Raw genomic sequence first — 24,481 nt, 5'->3', positions numbered from 1 at the left:
TCTCAAAATGGTGGTACGAAACCCTCCATCAAAAAGGCATTTTATGAGGAAAAGCATGAACAGTGGGAGGTGATGGCTATGTAAAAGAAAAAAGCAATATAAAATCATTCTTACTTTAGAAATGATTGGAAATCTTCGCACACTGCTTCACAGCCTGGCCACTTGCATACACCATGTCCATAGAGAGGATGGCTATGGGGGTGCTCCTCATGGGACAAACTGAAAAAAAAAACACACACACACACACACAAAAGGACAAGAGAATGAATATGTTGCCAAGAACCATCCCACCAGACTTAAAAGGCAAGAGGAACCCACGTGGCTGAAAGTGGACATGGAGGAATCGAGGGTTTCTTGTTCCCCATGAATTTACTAATTAATTCCGAATTGTTATTTAAAAGCCAGAGTTAAATCCCAAAATGTGAATAGTCCAATGTGAGAAATGTAACCACCATGTATGAAAAGTGTTTGACAGGCTTTTGTTAGAGGCAAAGCTCTCTGCTCAGACTGTGAAGGATTCTTTAAAAAGCTAGAATTTATCATTTAATCTACATAATGAAAACGATAAAATCTGTACTTGATTCTGAGATTCTCTTGCTGTTCTCTACCCAGAATATTATACATCTTCCTCCTCCCTTCCACCGAAAAACTGCTTTCCCATAATTATATGATCTTTTCATAAATTAATTTTATCAAGCAAAGAATAGAGCAATTAAATAATTTAGAATAAAATAATTTAGAAAGACAAATATATCCAAGTCGATGATTAGCTTTAAAAAAGACACTAATAACAGCAGAAAGATTATACCCCTAAAATTATAGACACCAAGAGTGAGAAAAAACTTGGCATGAACACGAGGGGTTAATCCTCCAGTGGGGTTCCAATCAATACATAATGATTCGACCGCAAGGATCCAAGTCATGGGTTGCTTTGATCCGCGCGCCACGTGGTGCTTGGGGAAGTATATCTGTTGCACTCGCTGATGAACCAGATTCTCAAATATTTTCTCTATTAGATTTCTTGCATCCAGACTTCTTTCAGACAAATTATTTTTACAGTCGTTTCCATAACCTTAGATTCCATCAAATAGAAATGTAAAACTAACACAGAGAGTTCTGTTTCATACTCAAGCACATTCCCTTCAAGGAAAGGGCTATTTTGCAACTTACTCCACTGCCTCTCCGTGACTTTGAACTTCAATCATGACTACACACACACACACGCACGCACGCATGCACACATGCGTGGCTTCTATTTTATATTACCACCAGGATGTGTATTCATATATCATCTATCGATTCACGTTCACAGAGCAGACATACACAAATGCCACTTGTCCCTGACTTACAACATAATGAATCCACAGTGGGCATATTATGAACAGTTAAATTAAGAGCAGTAGGAGTAAACACACATGTGCACAGAACTACACCTTAGCAAGGATCAATAGGTCTCTCTATGGCTTTTAAATAATTATGCTGGAAATTTAATATAACTTGAAAATAATAACAAGCTTCTCTGCCTTAAACAGAAAATACATCGGGGAACCAGAAAAAAATTACAGAAGTCTAACTCATTAAGGTGTCCCTCATGAGAGAAAAGACTAACGCAAGTGAACGGAGGTAGTTCCGTAGTGAGACTTATAAAGCCCAATGACAAAAGGAGAGTCTCTAAGCAGTGAAGAGGGCAAAAGTCCATTGGACCAAAGGAAAGAATTACTGCCAATCCAAGTTCATCTTCAGATTTTTTTAAAGTCTAAAATGAATTACATAAGATGGTGGACGCTAGTGAAACTATTTTGGTTCATGGTCATGACACAAATAAGTCAAGTAAATCAAGTCATTATGCTGTACAACTTATATAATGCTATCAATTCTATCTCAGTAACACTGGAGAAAACAGATATGGTACCAAGACAGAATTTCAAAAAATTATGGACAATATTTGAAATTACAGAATCCTCCTAAAGACTAGAATTCTCAGCTATTCTGAGGGAAGGAAATCATTTAAAAAGAAAACTATTCCTACCAATGGCTTAGAAAGAAAAAAAAAAACCCTAAATAATTGTTTTCTTTACCAACTTCAGCTTATATATATAAAATATACATCATACAACACTTTTAACACATTAAGGTGTGAAGATTTATATCATCCTTTTATATTTAATATAATTTTGTTATTAAATAATTTCTCATGCTATCAACTGTCTTCAAAACTTTATTGACTGAAACTAACAGCCCATCATAAACCGTCTTGGCCCTACTTACATACCAAAATTTGTCTAACCATCCATTTTGGACATTGAGATTCCCATCATGTTTCATATGTTTATGAATAATGTTAAAAATAAAATTTACCAGGTTAAACATTCCAGTATGTAACTGATTTTACAAGACACATTCAGGGAAATGGGATGAGTCAGTTAATGAGTACTAAGTTCTAAAATTCACTATGAATATTCTACCAAGGTGCTCTCCAGAGATGCTACGTGCTGAGTACATTCTTAGCCATTATACATACTTTGTGTGATCCTTTAAGTTGGAAACCAAATGCCTCAACCAGTTAGGATGTAAAACTAATACCATTAGTTAAAAACTGCATATGGTTATTCTATTGTGCTTTGTTGTTGTTGTTGTTAACTGGAGAGTGTTCTGAAAAGTATGAAAGAAAATGGTATGTGTTCACTAGAGGGATTTATGACTAGAAATAAAATACACACGCTCGAACACGGACTCTGCCATTCCCTTTCCCCCCCACCCAATCTCTCTGCTTTTTGGTTAACTTGTTTGTGAAGGCCCCGTGGCTTGAATAAAAACCACTCTGCTCTAAGAATTTATTTTTTGATCAACTTGGTATCCTTATTTCAAAGTAAGGACAGAGGACAGTTCACTACAGCCTAGAAAGACAACCACGGGCACCTGAAGTCTAGAGAAACAAAGTCCTCGCACACACATACATAGTTACATACTCAGAAGACCTCTTGAAGACCTAACTGTACATTCAAACCTTACTTATTACGAAATTAAGATATGCTCTTATTTCAGTAAGTTCACATAACACTAACTCTGAGCTGGCTACTGAAGAAAGTGCATTCCCCACGCCACCCCATCGTCATCCCACACCTAATCACCCCACCCCAGATAACACTGTTAACATCTGGTACTTCATTGCACTACGTTTTTCTTCCAATGTATTACTAGTTTACAAAAATGGAAGCTATAAACACTATTGTTACTTGTTTTTCATGTTTAATATATAATCGAATACTTTGATTTCTTGCACCTCACATGTGCATTTCTTCAGGCCCCGAAGGAAACGGCACTTCAAGTGTATAGCGAGGAATGTCCGACATTCCCATCTAAGAGACCGGGCTGCAATTTACAGCCAGTCTGGCGTTCCACCTGATGTGTATTCCAAGTAAGGCTGGGTAGTGATGACCACGAGCAGGTGCAGGGCTTGAAATCTTTACTTCTTTTATCCGCACTCCTGATTTCCTAAAAGATGAAGCCCAGTCAACCCCATTCCTACCCAAATCTTCTGGTAACCTTAGGTATAAGCAGGGCTTCACGGGGATCCAAACATTTTTAGCAAGGCTTTGATGCACCTCGGCATGCAGGACCACTGGCTCCGGCCGCCCTGACCTGCATGGCCAGTGACTGTAATTGGATACTTTTAAATACACAGTTGTCTGAAATAAAGTGCTTGGCTAGGTTAGGAAATGGAATAGGCTAGTGGTGGTGCCCAGATAGAGTATCTCTGGACAAACATATAGGAACCATAATAATTGTCAGGGATGATGAAGAAACAGAATTTCCACCACATCCCTTTTGAAGTTTTTATGTTATACACTGCAGAAATGTTTTGCTGTGCAATTTTAAGTTTCCTTCAGATAGATGTATGAACGTGTACATATATATAGGCACACACACACACACACACACAAATCAAGTGCTATCAGGACTCATTATTGAGACTGCCATTTGCCCAGAGAGCGGCACAGCAGAGCCCATGGCGTGTGTGGCTGGGTCCTGCTTCTGGCCTTTCAGTCACGCTGTCTGGTATACCAGCTGTACTTCTGAATGGGAGCGTTTCTCTGTCATTGGAAAAGCGGAACAGACATTTATATTCTGACTGCCTTTTGGGGTGTGCCAAAAGGTAAAAGAAGGGAAATTTATTTTTCTTATGTCAAAGTATGCCAGCTGGAGCCATAACTTCAATACAGACGTTAGCCTCTGAGAAGATTTTATATAATGGCCATGGTTCCTCAATGGTGACTCTTCACTATTTCCTTCCAAGTTCATTTCTTAATGACAGCTTGAAACTGGAATCATTCAACTCACCTGCTGCAAGTAAGTACAATTTCTCATTTCTGCCCCTACTCTCTAGTGTCCTTACTAGTCTTATAAAGTTAATTTACACTGGTGTAACCAAGAGGAGAATAATTTTCGAAGGAGATGAAGTCAACAGACACCATTCTGTACCTCAAGACATTTCCGGCCAAGTTAAAGGCAGTTTTCCTTTCTCCTTAAGGTGCACTCTCAGCTTTGACTGTGCCCTGACCCAAGTTCTCATGGTTGCCTTTGGAGTCTCACCCAGTTTCTGTGTTTTCCCTTTTCCAAGAGTGCTCTGTTTTCTTCCTCTCGAAATTCCTGATTCATCTGTAACAAGAGTCTATATCTGTGTACATCAGGTTTCTAGCTTCTCTCCCCCATGCTTCCCCTGAATTAACCCCAAATTATAAATTGTGTATTATTCCACTGGCAGTTATGAAAGACTGTTGGGTCATTCTCCAATCACTTAAAAAGGTGGAATATGTTTTTCTTTTTAAGTGTTATTGAGAAATTCATACACCATACGATTCACTCTTTTCACATGTATAAGTCAATGGTTTTGAATATGTTGAGAGCTGTGTAACCACATCACGTATAATTTTAGAACATTTCCATCACACTAAAAAGGAATCTTCTACCCATTAACAATCACTCCCCATCTCTTCCCAACCTTCAGCTCCTTCCAACCACTAGTCTTCTTTCTGTTTCTAGACATATGCTTATTCTGGACATTTCATATAAATAGCATCATACAAGATGTGCTTTTTTGTGTCTGCCTTCTTCCACTTAGCATAACGCTTTGGGGGTTCGTCCTCACAGCATGTATCAGTACGTCTTTTCTTTTTTTACAGCTGAATAGTATTCCACCGGATGTACAGAAATGCGTTTTTTTTAAAACCATTCATCCACTGATGGACAATTGGGCTGTTTCCACAGTCTGGCTATTGTGAATAGTGGTGATAGGAGAATGCACGTGCACGTACACGACTGAATTTATGTTCTCAGTGCTTTGGGGTATATACATCTAAGAGGAGAATCTGCAGGCCATGTGGGAAGTCTACGGTTAACACTTTGAGAAAATGCCAGATCAGTTTTGAAAGCAGCTGCACTACCTTGTATTCTGACCAGGACTGTTAGAGGGTTATTATTTCTCCACACACTTGCCAACACCGGCTGCCTGCCTTTACTTTAGCCACCTTGGTGGACGTAAAAAGTGGTACCTTTTTGTGTTTCTGATTTGTATTTATTTAATGTTTAATGACGTTGAGTATCTTTTCATGCGCTTACTGACCATTTATAGATCTTCTTTAGAGAAATGACTATCCAAATTCTTTGCCCACTTTTCAAAAATTGGGTTATCTTTTTATCGTGCAACGGCAAGAATTTTTAAAAAACATATTCTGCGTGTTAGTTTCTTATCAGATATATGATTTACAAATACTCCCATTTTGTGGACTGTCTTTTCAGTGTCTTGATGGTGTGCTCTGAAGCACAAGTCTTTCATTTTGACAAAGTCCAATATATCTATTTTTCCTATGGGTCCGTGTGATTCTGATGTCACATCTAATAGCCCACTGACTAATCGAAAGTAATGACGATTTATTCCTGTATTTTCTTCTGAGACTGCTAGTTCTCACATTTATTTTGAGCTGATTTTTGTACATGGTGTGAGGAAGGGGACCAACTTCAATATTGTGCGTGCTGTCCCAGCACCATTTGATGAAAAGCTTGTTCAATCCTAAGTGAATTATCTTGGCCCCTTTGTCAAAAACCAACTGAACATAAAATTCACTTTTGCTACATTTTGCACATGGATTCTGCACATGGATAGGGAGTGGGCAAAAATGACACAGCTTGTTACTGACAAGATGAATAAGGAGTTGGTGTTCAGTGGTTACTGGTTAAAGGAATGAAGGAGGTCTGTGCCTTCCAATAAGGACTAACGGCATCCTTACGGCCGCTGTGAAACAGGACGCGTTTCCCTTCTAAACCATTCCCCGCCCCCTACAAATACACCGAAAAGCACAACTAATCCCCTTCCCGCTGCCTCTGACTGCTTAGAAGCAGTCCTGCCTCCCTCTCTTCCCCATTGGTCACCCCTCTTTCCCCCCCACCATTCGGCCTTTCATTCAGCCAGCCAACTTTAACGGAAGGCTAACCCTAAGACAGGCACCCAGGATACTAATGGTGAAGACCTGTTCTCTGCCAAACGGCCTCAGTGCCTCCCTACGGCTCAAGTCTCAACTTGTCTGTCTTCTTTGCAATTCTTGGGTTTCCTGTCCATGGGCACGTGCTTCCTTCTGCCCACCCCATAACACTGTCGATCACAGAATCTTCCCCTCTCAGATCTGTCACAGCCCGTGATTTTGGCTGGGTGGCAAGGGACTGCTCACTCCTTGTCAAAGCCCCCAACAACTCCAGATACCTCAGGTTTCCAGAAAGGTGTTCTCTTGACACAGTTTCACGACTACCTAATAAAAAGTGCCTTACACTAAACTGCGATCATAACCACGCAAGAAAGCCACTGTTGTAAAACTGCTTCTTGAATTCTCTCATGACAACTTCCACAGAGAGGATCCCACGTTCTCTCCTTCTCTAGTATCGCTTTTTAGTTCTTATCCTATTTCCCTGCCTTCTACTTTGTACCGCATCCTGCTTTCAATGACACTTTAAGTACCAGACTAGGGATTTCTCAGGTTGAAAGACAGGAGTATGAATTCGATTTCTAGTGATGAAGTGGTGTCAGAAGATACGGTGACTTCAGATGTTTTACATTAAATGTTCACAAACTAATGGAGCTATTTCTGATATATACAATAAGTGAATTTCATGGACACCAGACAAGGGGCGCTGGCTTTGGAACTCCGTCACGGTGGACCTTATGATACAGAGCGATGCAGACGAACAGGAGCAAAAGAGATGGTGACTTAAATCTCTACCACAATTTTCCATTTTAAAGTTGATTCTTCTGACGTCTTTCCTACTATTGTGTATCTCCTCCAAACCAGCTGGAAGTCAAAGTCTCTTGCAGAAAATAAAATGACAGGTCAAGTTTCTTCATGGGTTACACTGCAGTATCGGGAGGAAAAGGTCTTACACCTGCCGACAAATGCACAAATGATATGTGGGAACAGGGGAAATGAGGATGTGATCACGGCATCCTTTTTCCTGATAGCTTTGTAAAAATGACCTTTCTCCTTTAACTTTCACTGAAAACACTTCAAGAAGCAGGCAGGCTTCTCATTTTCCACTGAAAGCTGGGAGACGGCTCAGATGTCGCATTTCTAGCATACTGCCTTCATTTTGCTTTTCACTCATTACAGAAATACGCCATCCTGTTTATTCATCAGTTTTCCGAAAGTACGTTGGCCATCAGTTCCATCATCTTACCACAAAGAGAAGGGTGTCTGAGGAGAGCCTATGACAGAGTCCAGCCTAAAGTGAGCGAAGATGAAGTTTCCACCAACTGGAACACACACACCGACACACACGCAAACGCACACACACCCACTTCTCTCTTTCACTCTCTCATGTGGTGAATCCTTGACTCTCCTTCCCCAGAACGCTCATCATCTCAATTTTCTGCTGCTTTTCAAATCATGTTTAATTAGAGGATTTCACATTCCCTTGTGATCTGATATTCATGAGTAAAACTTGCAGTTGGAGTGACTGTGAATTAGTCTATTAAGAGCCCGATTTGTGCTTTTAAACAATGATAGAGATTATTATTATCTGCTCTCAATATTGCAACTTGAGCTGTGAAGGCTACCTTAACTAACTTTACATCTGAAGTAAAAGCTTTTGACTCCTTAGGTCCAGGGGTTTTTGTTCCCCCCCCCACCCCCGTGCATTACAGAGTACCCTGTAAGAAATACAAGGTACCCTCTCTGTTCACGGCCCACACTAAAGCGGTGTGTGGGGTGAGTGTGATATACCCAGAGCCCCACTTTCGTAGTTACAAAGTCATGCTCATGTGTACTAGACCAAGACATCAGATTCATGACTTCTCAGTGTTACATTTACATGAAGTCTATTTAAGTCACTCAATTTTAAGAAAAATATTAAGTAATAAGTAGTTAACAGGTACACGCAGATGTGGCAAAAATGGGACATGGTGGGAGACTGATTCAAAGTCACTGCTGACCGGGCTTAAAAGATGGTATTTGTATGCAAGCGTATGGAAACACAACCTTCCTCTTCCACTGCTCTTCTCAGAGTAATGTCTCTCAAATTCTATTATGGATATACATTGCTGGCAGGTCTTCTCAACATGCAGGTTCTAGTTCAATAGCTCTGGGCTGGGGTGCAAGACTGCATGTCTGCAAAGCTCGTGTGTGATGCCAATGGTGGTGGGCCCCGGACCACAACTTGAGTACTACGTGCCTGGAGAGTTCCCTGTTCTGCACCTGACCTAAAAATGACCATGCTTTATTAAAGGAATGCTCATGGGGTGCCCTACTCACTGTGGGTTGAATAACAAGATACAGATGGATAAATAGGGAAAGAGGTGGCCCAGGGGGCAACCTCACCAAGCCATAGTTGCAAACTCATTAAAAAAAAAAAAAAAAAGCTGACTGGTCCTGTTACCTAAGAATGATAGGCAAGGCTTTTTAAGATTTAATGTAACAGAACAGGTAAGAGTGAAGGAAGTTAGCATGGGGAAAAGATCACTTCCTGTTACTATGAACTAACACCAATTTCACGTGAGCACAAGTTTGGGGAGTGATTCTGTCAGAGAATGCCCAAACTCGACATCCGCCTCAGGCATCCTCTAAGTCTGGTTGGTGCCCCATGAGCCTGAAAAGTACAAGATGTATGTGTAAGGAGGATCTTGAATTAAGTTTTTAGGAAGATAAGTGGTACGCTCTGGGCTTTTCCAGGAAACCAGGGTAAACATACAATAGAAACAGCATTTCCAACCACTTGGCATAGTACCATATTCAGCCAAGGTCCCTCTCCTCAGCAAAAAGAGGGAATCTGATCAAAATATCTCAATATAAGACATGCACACACTCAACGGTGGCCCATAGAACGTCAGTTGGAGCAAGAATGCTGAGTTTTTTAAAAACTGGCAGATTTATTTTAATTTATATTAAGTAAAAACATATGTAGTAACTCTAACCTCTGATTTCACATGTATCACTTCTCAGGATGAGGCCTATTTGACTTTAATTTGAAAAATGATTTGATTTAAATAATATATATCATTTATTAATATATATTCTAATATATTATATATATACATATGTTAGAATAATATACATAATGATATACGTAGATATAGCCAAGTTCACGATCATGGGACACAAACTCAGATGACTGAGGTTTGGGAAACCAAAAGCGTGTGACGTTTTCTACAAGGAGATTCAGTCCCTAGCTGGATTAGCTTCCTGAGTTAACAATGATCCAGCGGCAAGTCACTGAAGGCATACTTTGAATTTTCAATGGGGAAAGGAGAGCCTCGGGGTCTTCCTGGACTTGAGACCAAACCCACAGAGTGCGCTGCATCCAGCGCTTCCGGGACCTAAAGCCATCACGTGGGATCTAGGAGCATCTCTTCTTCAGGCTGCAGCTGTGACTAGTAACCGCTGCTTTACCAACGGTAAGAACCTGGGGTTGGGTGCCGTGAGATCGGCAGCTCCCTTCTTCACCATCCACATCACCCATCTGCCCGCCCCATCTCCCTTTTCAGCTCCACGGGGCAAAACGTGCCAGCTTGGTTCCCAGACGCCGGGAGTATGTGCCCAGCAGGACAATGGAGCAGAGGATGAGAGCTTGAGAATCTGGGAGCAACTGATCACAAACGGCGAGCAGGTGATGACAGAGGCAGAATGCCTGTGTGTGCATGGCGACGAGGGAAGGAATAAATAAAAGGAAAAAAAAAGAAAAGAAAAACAACAGGAAAAGGCAGAAGCCCAGCTTTTGTTTCTGACGCCGCTAAGGGCTATCCTGAGTTTATGAGAGTTTACCACTGGCGGCATTAACACTGGGGTCTCGCTGAGAAAACAGAATGCTTTCCAAAGAGTGGCTGCGAGCAACTGTGTCAATACAGACATAGGGACCACTAATCCAAAAATTATTAACACCATTAGGCAGGCATTCTTATTATGTCAATGCAAGTGTGCTTGCGCTGGTGACTCACAAGGTCTATGTGGAACATGTCCATATGTCAGAGGCACCAACGGTACCCAAGAAAACCAAAGAACATAAATAAAAGTTCAATACTAATTCTTCTTAGGCCTTCCTCCAGAATACTCTATGGAAGCCAGCACAATTATACTCCAGGACCAGAAGAATCACGTAAGTCAAGTGTGAGAACCAGACACGCAAGCAGGAGATGAGGGGACAAGTGACGTAGGGATACAAATTGGCTGAGAACCACTAGGCTTTTGCATTTATGTGGCCTCAGAACTATCCTGCACATTATGCAATTCTTGTTACTTCTCTGTAGGACAAGATGCTTCATTAATGCTCACCAGATTAAACTCTCCTCTACCTTTAATTGCACAGTAAACACTGTGCTTGTGATAAGCATCGTGTTGGGTTCCTGGATCAGAGTCTGTATGCTGGGATTCTTAAGGAGCCCCATGGGTGAGTGGTAAGGTAATATTATCGTTTCTGTATGCATGTGTTAAGATAATAGGAGTTTTGTAAGAATATACGCGTGTATATGTGTGTATCTTTCTCACCCTTAGCCTCTAATTTTTACAATATAGGTAATACATTAGACATGTATATAACTGACTAAAGACCAACTGAGTAGGGATGCATATTCAATATCTGTAATAACGATACAGTAAATAACCAAATACAATCGGAGGCCACTGGCTGTTCTCTTCCTCACTGCAAAGCTGTACCCAATTCTCCACCGGGAGAGAAAGAGAACTGAACAGATGGCTGGGATATAAAATGCTGTAATATCTGATTTGGGCCTCACAGTATCAGTAGGAGCTCAACGGCTACAAGGAAGAGAATGAGAGCAGGCAGATGGCCGAAGATACACAAAAAGCATCTTCAGGCATAAAAGAAAAAAAATAGAAAAACAAATGTTTACAAATGATTTAAAGACCGATATTAAGAAATATAAAAGAAATTGTGTTCCACAACATAGTTCATATTGGATCATAGTCTTAAGAATTTTTCTCTTTCTCCACATCGCTTCTCTGTCACTTTGAATGGTAGCAGGGGAAGAAGGCCACAGTGTAAGGGTGGTCGAGAGCAGTGGTTCTCAAAGTATGGCCCCTGGGAACTTGGTGGAGATGCAATTTCTTAGGCCCTAGCCCAAGTTACTGAATCAGAAGTACTGGGACTGGGGTCTGGCAGTTTGCAGGTTAGCCAGTCCTCCGGATGATTCTGATGTGTGTGCTCACGGTTGAGGAGCACTCTTATGCGAAACCCAGCTTTCCTCCCGCGTTTGGAGCACCTGTAAGTATCAACAAGACTAACCAGGTGCTCCTACAGCATCTACGGCCAAAGGGGAGCAAATATAGAACTACTCCCAATGGCTTAATCTTCACTAGTCCCTCAGTTCACCTTCTTCTGCACATTTCAGCTAGTCTCTGCAATGAAATTTTGCACCTGTCATGCGAGGCTGGTTACGCTGGATGATCGGGAGATAGCAAAGAACAGGGAATGTTCCTTCACGGAGCTCACTGCATTCAAAAATTTCACCTGCTGCACATTGCGGGGGGGTGGTGGAAATACATACACTGTGATATTCCACTAGTGCCGATTTTAAACAAATCAGATGCTGTGTCACGTTTTGTATATATTCGTATCACTGCATTTATTACACTGTGTTGCAAGGGTCTCTTTCCCTGTATGTCTCTCTGATTAGACAGTAAGCTCCTTAAGGGGCAGAACTAGGTTGCAGTCCTCTATTAAACCCCTGAACCTATATAGTTAGTACATAATAAATGCTCGATTAATGTGGTTTGAACGAATAAACGACTTCGACAATAATGAACAGCACTCGTTACTATTTACTGAGCACCCCCTATGTGCCAGAGTCTGGGATCATGCCCATTTCACAGATGGACAACTGAGCACACCAACATTAAGTCACTTCAGTGGGCAGCCTGCATTGAAATGCAGGCGGTCCGGCTCCAGAGTCCACACCTATCACCACTGAACAACACAGCCACCCCCACACTAAATGAGGTATGGGCCGTGGTCCAGCAAAACATGTTCTTTCTGCCCCTGACTCAAGGCCTCTGCTGCTGCTGTAACCTAAGCCTAGAGGGCTGTTCTGTCACTTCTTTCCATCTGTTCAAAGGTCACTTCCTCACAGAGGCTTTGCCAGACTCACTCTTCTCCCTTCCCTGCTTTATTATTTTGTTCAGAACTTCTTTCTTTTTATTATGTAATTATTTGTTTGTTCTGCATCGACTGTAATGTCAGCTCCATGAGGACAGACTTTGTCAAACTCACAGCTGCATGCCCCGGAGCCTAGGACACGTGGCACGTGGCTGGGGTTTGAGAAGTTCTGCCGAATGCACACACGCACGGGAGTACCGTCCAGTGACTTCTGTCCCGCTCACAAACACATTTTTGTTGAACTCTGGACAACTCCCCATTCATCCTTGTTAAGTTTCTTTTTATTTTTGCCTGTACAATCTTCTAATTTATTCAAACACCACTGGATTATTCCAGCTCTGGGTGTCATTTTTTTTTTCTAATTAAAGTAAACTGCCATTTATTTCTTACACTGATCTTTAACACGAGATCTTCTTCTTGTCGTAAATATGACTCATGCGGAAAAATGGAAGTTGAATACCGGGGCTCATACGTACAAGAATGTTTCCATCAACAGTTCAGATATAAAAGGTAGAGACATAACCATCGATGTCTGTCCAATTCTAAGGTCTATAGTAATACTTTCAGTGGCGTTTTAGCCTTTCGGATGTATAACCTAAAATTCCACCAGATGACTCAAAGGCCCCTCTTGAAAGCAAATACCACATCATTTACACAAACACTTTAGGTTTTCTTTCCTTCTGTCATAATATACCTTCAAACTCAATATTTACAGCCAAGATGTAAAATATACACAAAGAAGAGATCCTTCAAAGACAGACTTCAAAGTATCAAAAAAGAAAGGAGGGAAGAAGGGAAGGGAAAAAAGGAAGAAGAGAGGGAGGGAGGGAGGGAGGGAGGGAGGGAGGAAGGAAGGAAGGAAGGAAGGAAGGAAGGGGTCAATCTGCCATTAGTCTGATCTCCTTGAAGACTATAAAAGGAATGAAATTTGAAGGTCATAAAAGTAAGTCTGTTTGTTTAGGGAAGTCTTACAGGTAGTATAAATACCATCAGCTACAGTTGCTATGGGGTCTGTTTGTTTACCAAACAAGAATACAAATAGTTATACAAAAGTGGAACAACATTTAGGTACATAAATGGAGAAGGCTCTGCCTTCTGGTAAATTTCCCAAAGTGCCTTTTAAAGCAGTCCTATTTTCACCTTACTCGCTGGGAAATCTTGGTTTCCTTGGTTCTCCCTTTTCAGTTCTAACACCTCCAGGGAATGTTTTACTCTGAGATTTCTGAGTCTGATAATCATTTTCTTTCCCTTTTCCCCTTTTTTTCATTTTAAGACCTAAAAACCAAAACCACTAGCCCGAACATCCAAACTATACAATGAAAACTGTCTTCACAACATAAAATGCATTAAAAAAAAAAAAAAGGACAACAAAAGCCACAGAATTTATAGAAGCATTCTCGTACAGGCATGTATTCTTAGAATTGAGTTAATCCACGAACAACCACCCAGAAGAGATTGCGTGTGTATCTTTAAACTGACTTTCTATAAGCCAGGTATGTTTCATGCACCTGAATTATACCTGGCGAGTCAACCATTTGTTTTGGAAAATGAAGTGGGGGAGGGGGGAGAGGAGAGGGAAGGAAACCAGCAAAGCCCTTCTGGAATATCTTGGGGGGCGGGGCGGTGAGCACGCACGTCGTAACTCAGATCTACCGGAAGACAAACCGTACCACGGAGGCTGCTGGGAGTGGGAGCCTTCCCTTCACACTACATTGACCAAAGTACCCACCAGGCACAGCCCTGACGCCTTTCTGTGAATGGTACAGATTGCCATATGGATGGAGACACTGAACAAGCTGTACAACTCTGGGCGACATGTGCCCGGGGGATCGTCCCATATTAACACCACCTGGGCTGTGCCAATTGTGCTCTGTCTGTGCAGAGGCACCGAAGAGCCCATCAGGATGTTATTTTTGAGTACAAACAAAAAGGAAAATTACAGTTAAGAGAATTCTCTGGCTAGCCTATCTGTTGCTCAGTTCCCGAAATAGTTTCCCAAAGGAACGGTTATCTTCTTTATTCACACAGGCAGAAATGACAAGCTGGAACACATATTAACAATTTCCCTTTGTGAGCCTCCACTATTGTTTTAATGAGGAGAATATACTTTATAATATACTTAGGCCCTGACTGATTACAAAGCGGGGTGGGATAAAGCCGCTCAGGGCGGCCGTACATATGTAACACGCTCATCTGCATTACCCAGGCGAGCCAGGCAGCAGAGCGGGGGCTCCGCTGGCGAGGGCTGCGGCGCCGGACTCCAGGGTGACACCCGCGCAGAACGGGCAGCTCGGGAAATCTTGAAAAAGAATGTGACTTTCCTTTAAGCCTCCTGTGTAGGTTCCCCCCTGATGTGGCCCCAACACTGGCTTATGACCGTGAGACTCCTACGTGTCATTTAAAGGAGAACAGAAGAACCCCAGGACTTTTTCAAACCACATGGCCTCCTGGAGGTCCCTGGCTTTCCCTCTTCACTTCTGGATGGATCCCATTGCCGCCAAAGGAAATCTTTCTGTTTAGGAATCCTGGAGGTAAAGTGTGGGTTCCAACAAGACACTTTTACAGGGTGAAGGGTGAAACCCAGTATAAGGGACAATGCGGTCAGAGTTCCCCCAAATTGGTGTTCACTGTTCTGGGCCCGACGTCTTCCTTGACACTCTTGGTGTAAGATCAATGTTAAGAAAGCTAAGGCATATTTGGGAGGAAGGGCCAAAGGCTCTACCACACGAGGGTAAACACCTGTAAAATGGTTGCGTGCCAAGAAAAGGATCTGGTGAAGAAAACCCTATTAGCAGGAGCCACTCATCAGAAAAGAAATGTCTATCTTACATGATGAGAGGAAGTGGGGGCTCAGATATTATTTCACAGGGGAAACCGGGCACGTTAGACATGAAATAGCCCATGGTTGAGATTCATACTGTATAATATCCCAAGAAAAACATTAAAACCAACCCAATTTAGGAGAAACTTATAAAAGGAATGTATCTCCCTAGACCAATGATACTATTTTATTGGAAAGCACGTATCGTTCAAACACAATAAATAGAAGAAGATTTATAGAGTCTAATGATGGTGTGTTATGGTAAAAGGCACTTTATTGAGATAAGATACAACAGCTGTTAGAGAATAATGGCTGAGGTTTTTTTCTTTTAATCACCATACAGAGTGAACAGTCAAGAAAATCCATAAACCTATCCCTCGTGGCATGCCTATATTTTAAAGGTTTTCTCCCTGCTCTCACCCTACGTATGAATGACAGGCCACGATACTCCACCCTGCCACACTACCCTGAGACAACCTTTCTTCCCTGCTCCTAAGGCCCAGAAGTAATTGGTTTTAAGCCATGGGACAAACAGGCTGCAGCTCTTCCAGGCATGGTGGTCACAAAACACCCAGCAGCGTGTCTGTCCTACCAAATGTCGACTAGACCCTGGTGTTTCTTTCTGATCGAAGCAGAAACGTTTCTGCCCTGCACAGGTTACTGTCCATACAGATAGACAAGGGACAGGTGTCGCTGCCAAGATCTGCTTTGGGGCTCAGAAGCACCTGTATTTCAGGTCTCTACAACTGGCTACGTCTAATTCCCTTTCAGGTCCTTTACAACACCTGACTGGCCAAGCCCAGCCTGTCCTTCACCTCCTCCACTGCTAGGCACCTATGTGCCTCCTCGCAAAAAGATGAGGCAAGGTAGGAGAAGAGCCAGCTGTGAACCTCTGGAGCCTCTCTCAAATTATGGCTAAACAGACAGGTCTGGCCCCATGGCTCCCACCCTTGAAGGTTATGGCTTCCTCCCGATCTCCGAGCTTTACCCACTGGAGACTATCATCCGGGAGTCTGCGGTAAAGCCAAGGTGGTTCTGATGAACAGCCCACTTGGGAACCACCAGATTATGACAGTCATTACAAGGACTTGAGGGTCAGGGAGACCCTGGTTCCAGTCCCTGCCTGGTCCCTAACTAGCTGTGTGGCTTGTGCAAATTATAAAATTGTTCTGGGCCCCCAACCACCATCTGTACAAAGAAGACGGTACCCCATAGGGTCATTGTTAGTATTAAGTGGGAAAATCAGTATGAAGGCTTATGTCAAATCCATTATGCATGTGTCCTGCACAAAGTCATAGTTCAATAAATGTTAGCTACATTATCATCACCATCATATACCAGGTACTGATTCCTTCCAGTCACACTACCTCTACTCTGCAGTAGTAGTCCACGAGCTTTGTGGACTGAATATGTCTGGGATGACTATCAAATGTTAGGGGGAAAACTCCGCCCTTTTCAAGACTGCCAAAACCCAGGTGAACTGAACAGAGCCAGTTCACGGTGCCAGACCACTAGCATTGCTTCTCAAAATTGAGAAAGCCCTGGGGATCTGGTTAAAATGAAGACCCTGATTCAGCAGGTCTGGGGTGGGACCGGAGACCCTGAATTTCTAATAAGCTCTTCCCAGGTAATGCCACCGTTACTGGCTTGCAGCCATTGAGTCGCAAGAATATAGGGCATATGTCACAAATACAAATTCCTGCACCCCATCTTAGACTAGGATAATCTAATTCTTCATGAGAGAGGGCTAGGAAGCTGTATATTTCGACAAATACCTGTGAGAATATCATCAGGAAATCTGAGAAACACTGCTCTTATAGCTAAGATCAGGAGTTGGCAAATTATTTTCTGCAAATGGCCAGAGAGTAAATATTTAAGTCATTGCGGGCCTTGGGGTTTCTGTTGCAACTGCTTAAGCCAGCCACTGTAGCATGAAAGCAGCTATTCAATAAGACAGTGTATAAATGAATGATCATTGCTGTGTTCCAATAAAACTTTATTTACAAAATGAGCAGTGGGCCAGATCTGGCTGGTAGGCTGTAATTTGCTGACTCGGGTTACAGATCAATTGCCTTAGCACATATTGGCAGAAGTAGCAGTAACAATTCTGAAGACAATTTGGGACAATTTCGTGGCAGGTTCTCCAGAATGCTCTAATGGGAAATAAAGATTTGGGGTGGCTCGTTTGTTCAAGTGCTTCAAATAAAGAGAGATACAGAAGAAAGCATCTGATTTTCAAAAACAAAACAAAAACAGTAGAAATGAGGAAGAGCTGTTCAGAGTAATGTGACCTAGAGCTTACTGCATACATTTCTGGCTCAACAGGACTGCAAAATGAATACGAAAACACGCAACAGTTAAAGGCACGTACCACTGGAGCAGTTCTGAGAGCAAGCTTCTAGAATTTTAGCAAGTCAACCAAGAGCATCAATATTTACTCATCAACATTGAATTTAGTTCAAAAAAGAAAAAAGAAAAAGAAAGAAAAAAAATGAAACGCCAGGCATGTCCACGTTTCAGAGTTCCTTGCCTTCTGAAAATACTGGGGCAGGAAACACAAATGTTATTGTTATGTAGTCAAATACATGGCAATATGTCAAGACGCCACAAATCAAAAACAGAGACTGCATATCAAGTGAAACAGGGGGGAGGGGGGGAGGAGCAAGCAATGGGACTACCTGGGGCTGTGTCAGCAAAGGAGTGGAAGGCAGGAAGAAACACTGGAGTAGACAGAGGGCAGGTTAGACCTCGTAGGGAGGAGAGGCTGCGCAATGGACACCGACCAACAGGCCACCATGATCCTTCCAGAGTTCCAGGAAACCTCTTCCACCAGATGCTTAAGGAGGTCTTGAAACACATTTAGAAGAGCTTTGAATCTGAGACATGCTCAAGTTAGCAAACATTGACTCGTGCTGGCTGAACTGAAAGCGAAAACCTGGAAAGGGTCAGAGAAGAGGAGTCTCTCTCATACGGGCTATGGAGGACAGGAAAAATAGGATAAAGACCAGGGTCGCTGTTCAGTGTGGAAGCGCAAGATACGCGAGGCTAGAAGGGAGAGAGGGAGGCTTGTTTGGCATGTGCCTGTGTGCAAAGCTGGCGTGGGCTTCATTTGTGTTCTCTATGCACTGTTTCAGACTGTAAGTGATGTGTATTTTGCAAATCCTACCTGCCCCCATCCTTCATGGAAGGCCCAGTAAATACCAATATGCACCTTAAGAGAGGAAAGTCTGCTACTTTCTTTTAAAATGTGCTGATGCGCACCCAGCAGGTGAAGTCAATACACGTTTTGTTGGATTTAAATTAAACTTTATTTTAGGAACACTGATTTCAAATTATCATAATTAAATAGTCACCTCTAGGCCGAATGAAAACTCGAAGTGCCGTACTACAATGTTAAGAGACAGGCTTGCATTTGGATCTTGGATACGCCGCTAACCAGTTTTGTGACCTTAGGTCAGTTCTTTAGTCTCTATGACTCAATTTCCTTTTCTGTAAAATGGGTATAATTAACCCCGACTGCTTCTCAGCAGTCACGAGGATAAAATGAGACATCAGTCCAAAAACAAGAGTGCAGCCAGTGCTTGGTACAGAGAAAGAACTGAGGACATGTGAGCTCCCTTCCCTTTCCCTAGTGCACCATAATATAATGTGATATTTAGAATTTTAATTCAGGCAATTACTTAAGTAGTAATTGCTATTTGTATTTACATAGCTGCTTTGATCCAAGAAGCTCAAAGGGCTTTACTAAATTTAGCATTTTAATAAATGTTTCATTTGCATTCCGTTGATTTTGTTTACCCACACCAAAACTCGGAATTTCCTAAAGACAGTCAGACAAGTGAAAGGGAACAAGATGATAGCTCCGTGTTCGCAGGTGGCCCAGGTCTGAGTTTTATCTCTCTGTCTCCGCTGTCACGGCTCCCTGGGTCCTCGGGAATAGAAGGGCAGTGAGAGACGAGGACGTGCCTGCTTCCTCTTTAGCCCCCTTCCGCTTCTGCCTGCTGAACTCCACCTTCACCACGCTTCTCTCAGGCTCTGGCAACCGAGGTATGTTTATTGCACCAATGAATTTATATATAATCAGCACAATAAACATTATTAAATTGCCGGAAGAAAATCAAAGCACGAAGCACGGTGCCAGTACTGAATTCTAATGATGCTGGATGGCGGTGATTGCACAGGGACAGGATCTCAACAAGCCTTGATTTGAGCGCTGGCATCCGCCTCACAAATCACATGGGCCGCTCCTCTCGTAATAGTGCTGAATACTGATAAATGTCTCTACCCTGCGCAACAGGGAAGTGGGTTTCTATTGGCAATCTTTACCAAAGTGTGTTTTTTCCCTTCTCTACACTCAAGGGTTTACCCTGAATGATTTAATTATAATTTTCCTTGTGTAAGACAAATTAAAGAGGAGAGTAGGAGTGCCGTGCCAAGCACATTATTTATCTCCTTAACAGATTGCAGCTCACCAAACCCCAGAGCTGCGGCTCCAAGCGGCTGCTCACAGGAGCCCGCAGAACGCACGGGGGCAAGAGTGCAGGCGAGGGAGGCTTCCAAACGACACCGAAATAGGCAGCCTCGGTGAGTCTGTGAGACATCTCACTCCTTTAAAAAACAAAAACTCTAAGGATCCTGCCTTTTGCCAACATGGTTCCACACAGAGCATTCCTGAATCCTTTTAGGAAGAATTCTTAAGCTGTTCACCTGAGATTGAGTGTGAAGGGCTAGATTATTACTCCGTGTGGCAGGGGCTCTTGCTTGTTCAGACACTGCTCTGGGGGGAACGGAGCGGGGGAAGGAATGTTACGCTGCCATCAACGGAGAGCCTGCAAAGTTACATATTTCACAAAGGCACTGGTGAGGAAGGGACGAGACTTCTCCAAGGGATCCCCTGTGACAAACGTCAAGTCAGTGTGTAAGTGAGAACATTGTCATAGTGACAGCTTCTTTACCATTTCCACTACTTCAAGAGGACATCGCATTGATGATTTAAAAATAAATCCTAAGATAAAACCAGATAAAACCTCATTATCCGTACCTGTATGTACACAAAGCTGGCTAACTAATAATTGAATTTTTAATGATCAATTCTGTAAGTTTCTAACTTCTGAATTATCTTTAACCTAAGGTGCTCATTTGTCTTGTTCACTATGTTCAGCTAAAACAGGCTCGCCAGAATTTTCTTTTAATTCAGCCGCAACCAGGAACGTACCCGGCAATATCAACAGAGAGACCCAAGATATTAAGGAGTGGCATAGCATTTCATCGTTGCTTCTTCTTTGCATAGATAACGGGAAAATTCGGCCTGTTTCTACAGCCAGGTTACAGCTCAGTAGAACCCAAATTCTTTTCTGATCCATATTCTAGTTTTGGCATGTAGTATAATGAAGATCAAGCCCCACTGGTGTGCGCATCATAAAAACAATTCAAACAAACTTATTCCCCTGGAATGAGACTGTCCTTACATCCATTTACTTTCAAACACACCTAAGACATGAAAAGGGCTATTCTTCTCCCACCTGCCTCATTGCTGATCTGCCACCTGCCTGCAGATATAGAACCGTTTAGAATGAAAGCGAGCACAGCGCATCTAAACCAGAAGAGTTTCCTGTGTCACAGGAAATCTGTACAGGCTCCACGACGGCCGACAAGATTGCAACAAATACCTTAAGTGCACGGGTCGGCATTTTTCCGCGGATGGCCTGTTCTGCCTATGGACCGAGATGTAATTCAATCACTCCACAGTAAATGGCGGCATCAACCCTAGACACCAAAAGCGAGCACAGCAAAGGACAACAACCTAGAACCTTTTCTTTAAAGCTCTCTAAGGTTCAGCATGATTTTTTGATTACAAAGACGCTGTAAGACGTGATAAGGCAGCAGCAAAGGTTGGCTTCCAGACATACAAGGCCATCCTCACTGGAAACAACAGAAGCCACACTGGACCCAAGGCCTTCACACACATATCTTACTGTCCGCCATTCTATCCTTGGAATTCTCCGGAACGGGGGTATTTAAAACAACTCTTACTTCGCCTCTGTCTGCCACAGAAGTTCCAAAATGATCTTAAAAGGATAGCTGCAAGTTTTGGTTAGGACATCTATTATCCCCACAGCTCAGAACCTCTCACGTTCCTAGGCTTGGCTGGGACCCACGCCCACAACAGGCACAAATATTCAGAGAGCATTTTCTGTGATTACTGATCTCGAAATGGAGAAAATGTTGCTGGTAGAAAGATGCATATCTAATTAAACCCGTGGGCTTCTTAATGCTCAATAGTTCAAGAAATAGATGAAATTATATTTGTAATTGCTCAAGTGAAAAATATCATTAAAATAAACTTTCACTGAGTCATTTTTATTAAAAAAACAAAATATAGAATTTGTTTTTCCTGCGATAAGTGACATTTACTATCACACATTACTTTGAAAGTTTCTTTTCTTCTGTGTGGGGAAGCTGTGCATATGAAATAGATGGGAAACCGTTTAAAAATAGTACATTGAAAATAAAAGTTTTTAATTTTAGGAGCATTATATATATACATACACTCCACTTCTGAGAAGCATTCCACAGTAGTATTAATGCTTCTGGGGTGTGAGGATCCAATAACATGAATTAACAGCTTCATTTTCTTAGAACTGTCTGCTAACATGATGTATTCTGGATATCTCAAACAGACTCGGCTTCGGCTAACATTCAAGCAAAGCTGAGGACAATTACAATATATAAAGTCTTACCTTCCAAAGAGGAATAGGGCAACTGAGACGGCACTGCATTCCTCCTCGGGAGTTAAGACTTTATTTTCTAAATCTGTGTGTATAGACGTGGATTGTGTGTGCGCATACACAGACCCCTTCCGTCTCCCCATCCTTCCAACCTTCACTGAGCACTGACCAGGAAAAAGGCCAAGTTCTTTGGAGACACAATGATGCAAAAGATAGGCTCCCTGCCTCCAAGGAGGACAGTATATAGTGGCAAAGTTCTCTACCTTTTCTTGAACTGGGTGGATTCAAAATCGCCAGTACCAAGACTCTACTACTCCCTTTGAAGTTTGTTTAGAGCCCAGGTGTTCAGCTTGCACGGAGTGAGCACTGGGCGCCAAGAGTAAGCCTGGAACCCTTGCAATCCACCCCATCTACTGAGACACTAACCCTGCCTGGGTCCTTAAGCTTAGGTTAGATCGGCATAAGTGCTAATTCCATGTTGAAAAGGTGAAAATAATTAGATGCTTCACACCCAAACCATATTGAACACATTCTTAAGTAATTATATGCACATTCAAGTCACATGGATCCAATTAGGAATCGCTGACATATAGCGGAGCAAGGCCGCCCACCCCTCCCACATTCAAGACCCTTCCGGACACACATCTCAGTGGCTCATTCCTACCTTTCCCTTTTGGGAGTGTGGACTGAGAGCTGTCCATTGGTAGAGGCATGTGGGTTCATTATTAAGGAGGTCTTGGAAGGTGCAGAGGAGGAGACACATGTCGTGGTCAGATCCAAACTGCTGTGATTGCTGCCTGTGGTTTCTTCCGCAGAATGAGCACTTGTCACTTCTTTCCAGAGCTGCTGCAGTTCTGTTGGAATCATGCCTGAAACAAACAAATTGGATAATTAAATCAATTAACAGCTAATTCCGTCCTCTTCAAACAGTAATTAAATCAAAGAGTCAGTAAACAAAGCCTAGTGTTAGGGGGTTTTTTTTGGTGTGTGTGTTTTTTTCCCCTCCCAACTGAGGCAAATACGGTAGTAACAACCGTGTCCTCCCACTAAACAGCCGAGTTGAAGTGCCCTCATCACACATAAAAGACCTCCGTGAAAAGGATTCAAAACAGTCACTCTGCAAAAACAGTATGCCTCCATCCAAACTGTTGTTTCTAGATTTTTGAAAAGGAGTAGATAGATGTTATTGTATTTTTAGACACAAAGAAGGGCTCGAAATAAATTTGTTCTACTATACTATTATGACAACACGAACCACAAAATGAATAATTTTTGTGCTTAAGTCTTAAATGATGACAAATAGCTTTGTTATTAAATATAGTTTTTATTAATCACTTTTAGACATAAATTATGAATTCATATCGTCTTCCTGAAATGCTTTTCAACTTTTAACATTCAAATTGATTATACTATGATTATTTCATTAACACACCTATCTTCCTCATTAATTTTGGTTTCTAGTACCACATGCTTAATTGATGGATGTGTCTACAGCAAAACTGTGTAACTTTTTTTTAAACAAGTAACACTATTATTACTGTCACTTCTTAGATCAATGCTAATGAACCACTGCAGAATAAAACGCAAACGTAAAATAAACTCGGAGTAATAAAGTTCTCTTGTTTCTTAAGGGGGTCAAAGTGGACATGGGTCTTCAGGAGGAAGGGTCTCACCTGTACTCTCCCCCAAGAGGAGAGTCTCCCTATTACGGCCTCCTAGCCTTTATTCTGGACGCATGCCTCTGCAACCCGGGCTTCCCAGAACCCACCTCAGTGCATGTGCAGGCGTGCGCAGGCACACGAGAAAAAGATTCTAAAGGGCAGCTACCAACAAGAAACAACAACAGCCGCTCCTTCCGAAAGACAGCTGAAAGAAATCGTCAACCCTGCACAGCATAAGGCAACTCCGCATTAGAACTGGATGTCTGGACTGCAGTTCATTGTTTCAATCAACTGTAACACAGCCATCCCAGAAAGCCTGCCATTTTCTGACTATATAGCAGCACCCGAAACAGGCGTGTTTCTTACCAAACCTAAGCTATTGAATTAAAAAAGAAGGCTGTGTGCATTATATTCATTTGAAACACATAATAAAAAATGCCAAGGTCTAAATTTAATTTATTTTTGTCATTTAGAATACAATGGATAGATAATCATCTCAACGTGATCAGCCAAACATCTTTACTTTGCTAAACTGTTAAAGATTTTAATTATGCTAGCATTGGAGAGCACTGGTCTAATGAGGCGATGGACTCCAGAGAATCCGAGTGGTTAAGAACTGTGAA

At 42.2% G+C, this 24,481-nt stretch overlaps 1 protein-coding gene across 11 annotated transcripts in view; it reads right to left on the bottom strand.

Moving 5' to 3' along the window:
• Positions 1 to 24,481, bottom strand: part of FOXP1 (forkhead box P1) — a 576,958-nt gene that overhangs the window by 57,265 nt on the left and 495,212 nt on the right. For all 11 annotated transcript variants that reach the window (XM_040628561.1, XM_040628562.1, XM_040628558.1 and 8 more), the window contains 2 exons: positions 22,862 to 23,066; positions 115 to 219 (listed from right to left, as the gene is read on the bottom strand). In XM_040628561.1, the coding sequence (XP_040484495.1) occupies positions 115 to 219; positions 22,862 to 23,066 (310 nt within the window). The remainder of the gene's footprint in view (positions 1 to 114; positions 220 to 22,861; positions 23,067 to 24,481) is intronic.

This window comes from Ursus maritimus, unplaced genomic scaffold, assembly GCF_017311325.1.
Source record: "Ursus maritimus isolate PB19 unplaced genomic scaffold, ASM1731132v1 scaffold_14, whole genome shotgun sequence".
Taxonomy (NCBI): Eukaryota; Metazoa; Chordata; class Mammalia; order Carnivora; family Ursidae; genus Ursus; species Ursus maritimus.
The sequence above is the reverse complement of the archived record's forward strand: the minus strand, read 5'-3'. Positions and strand labels throughout refer to the sequence as shown.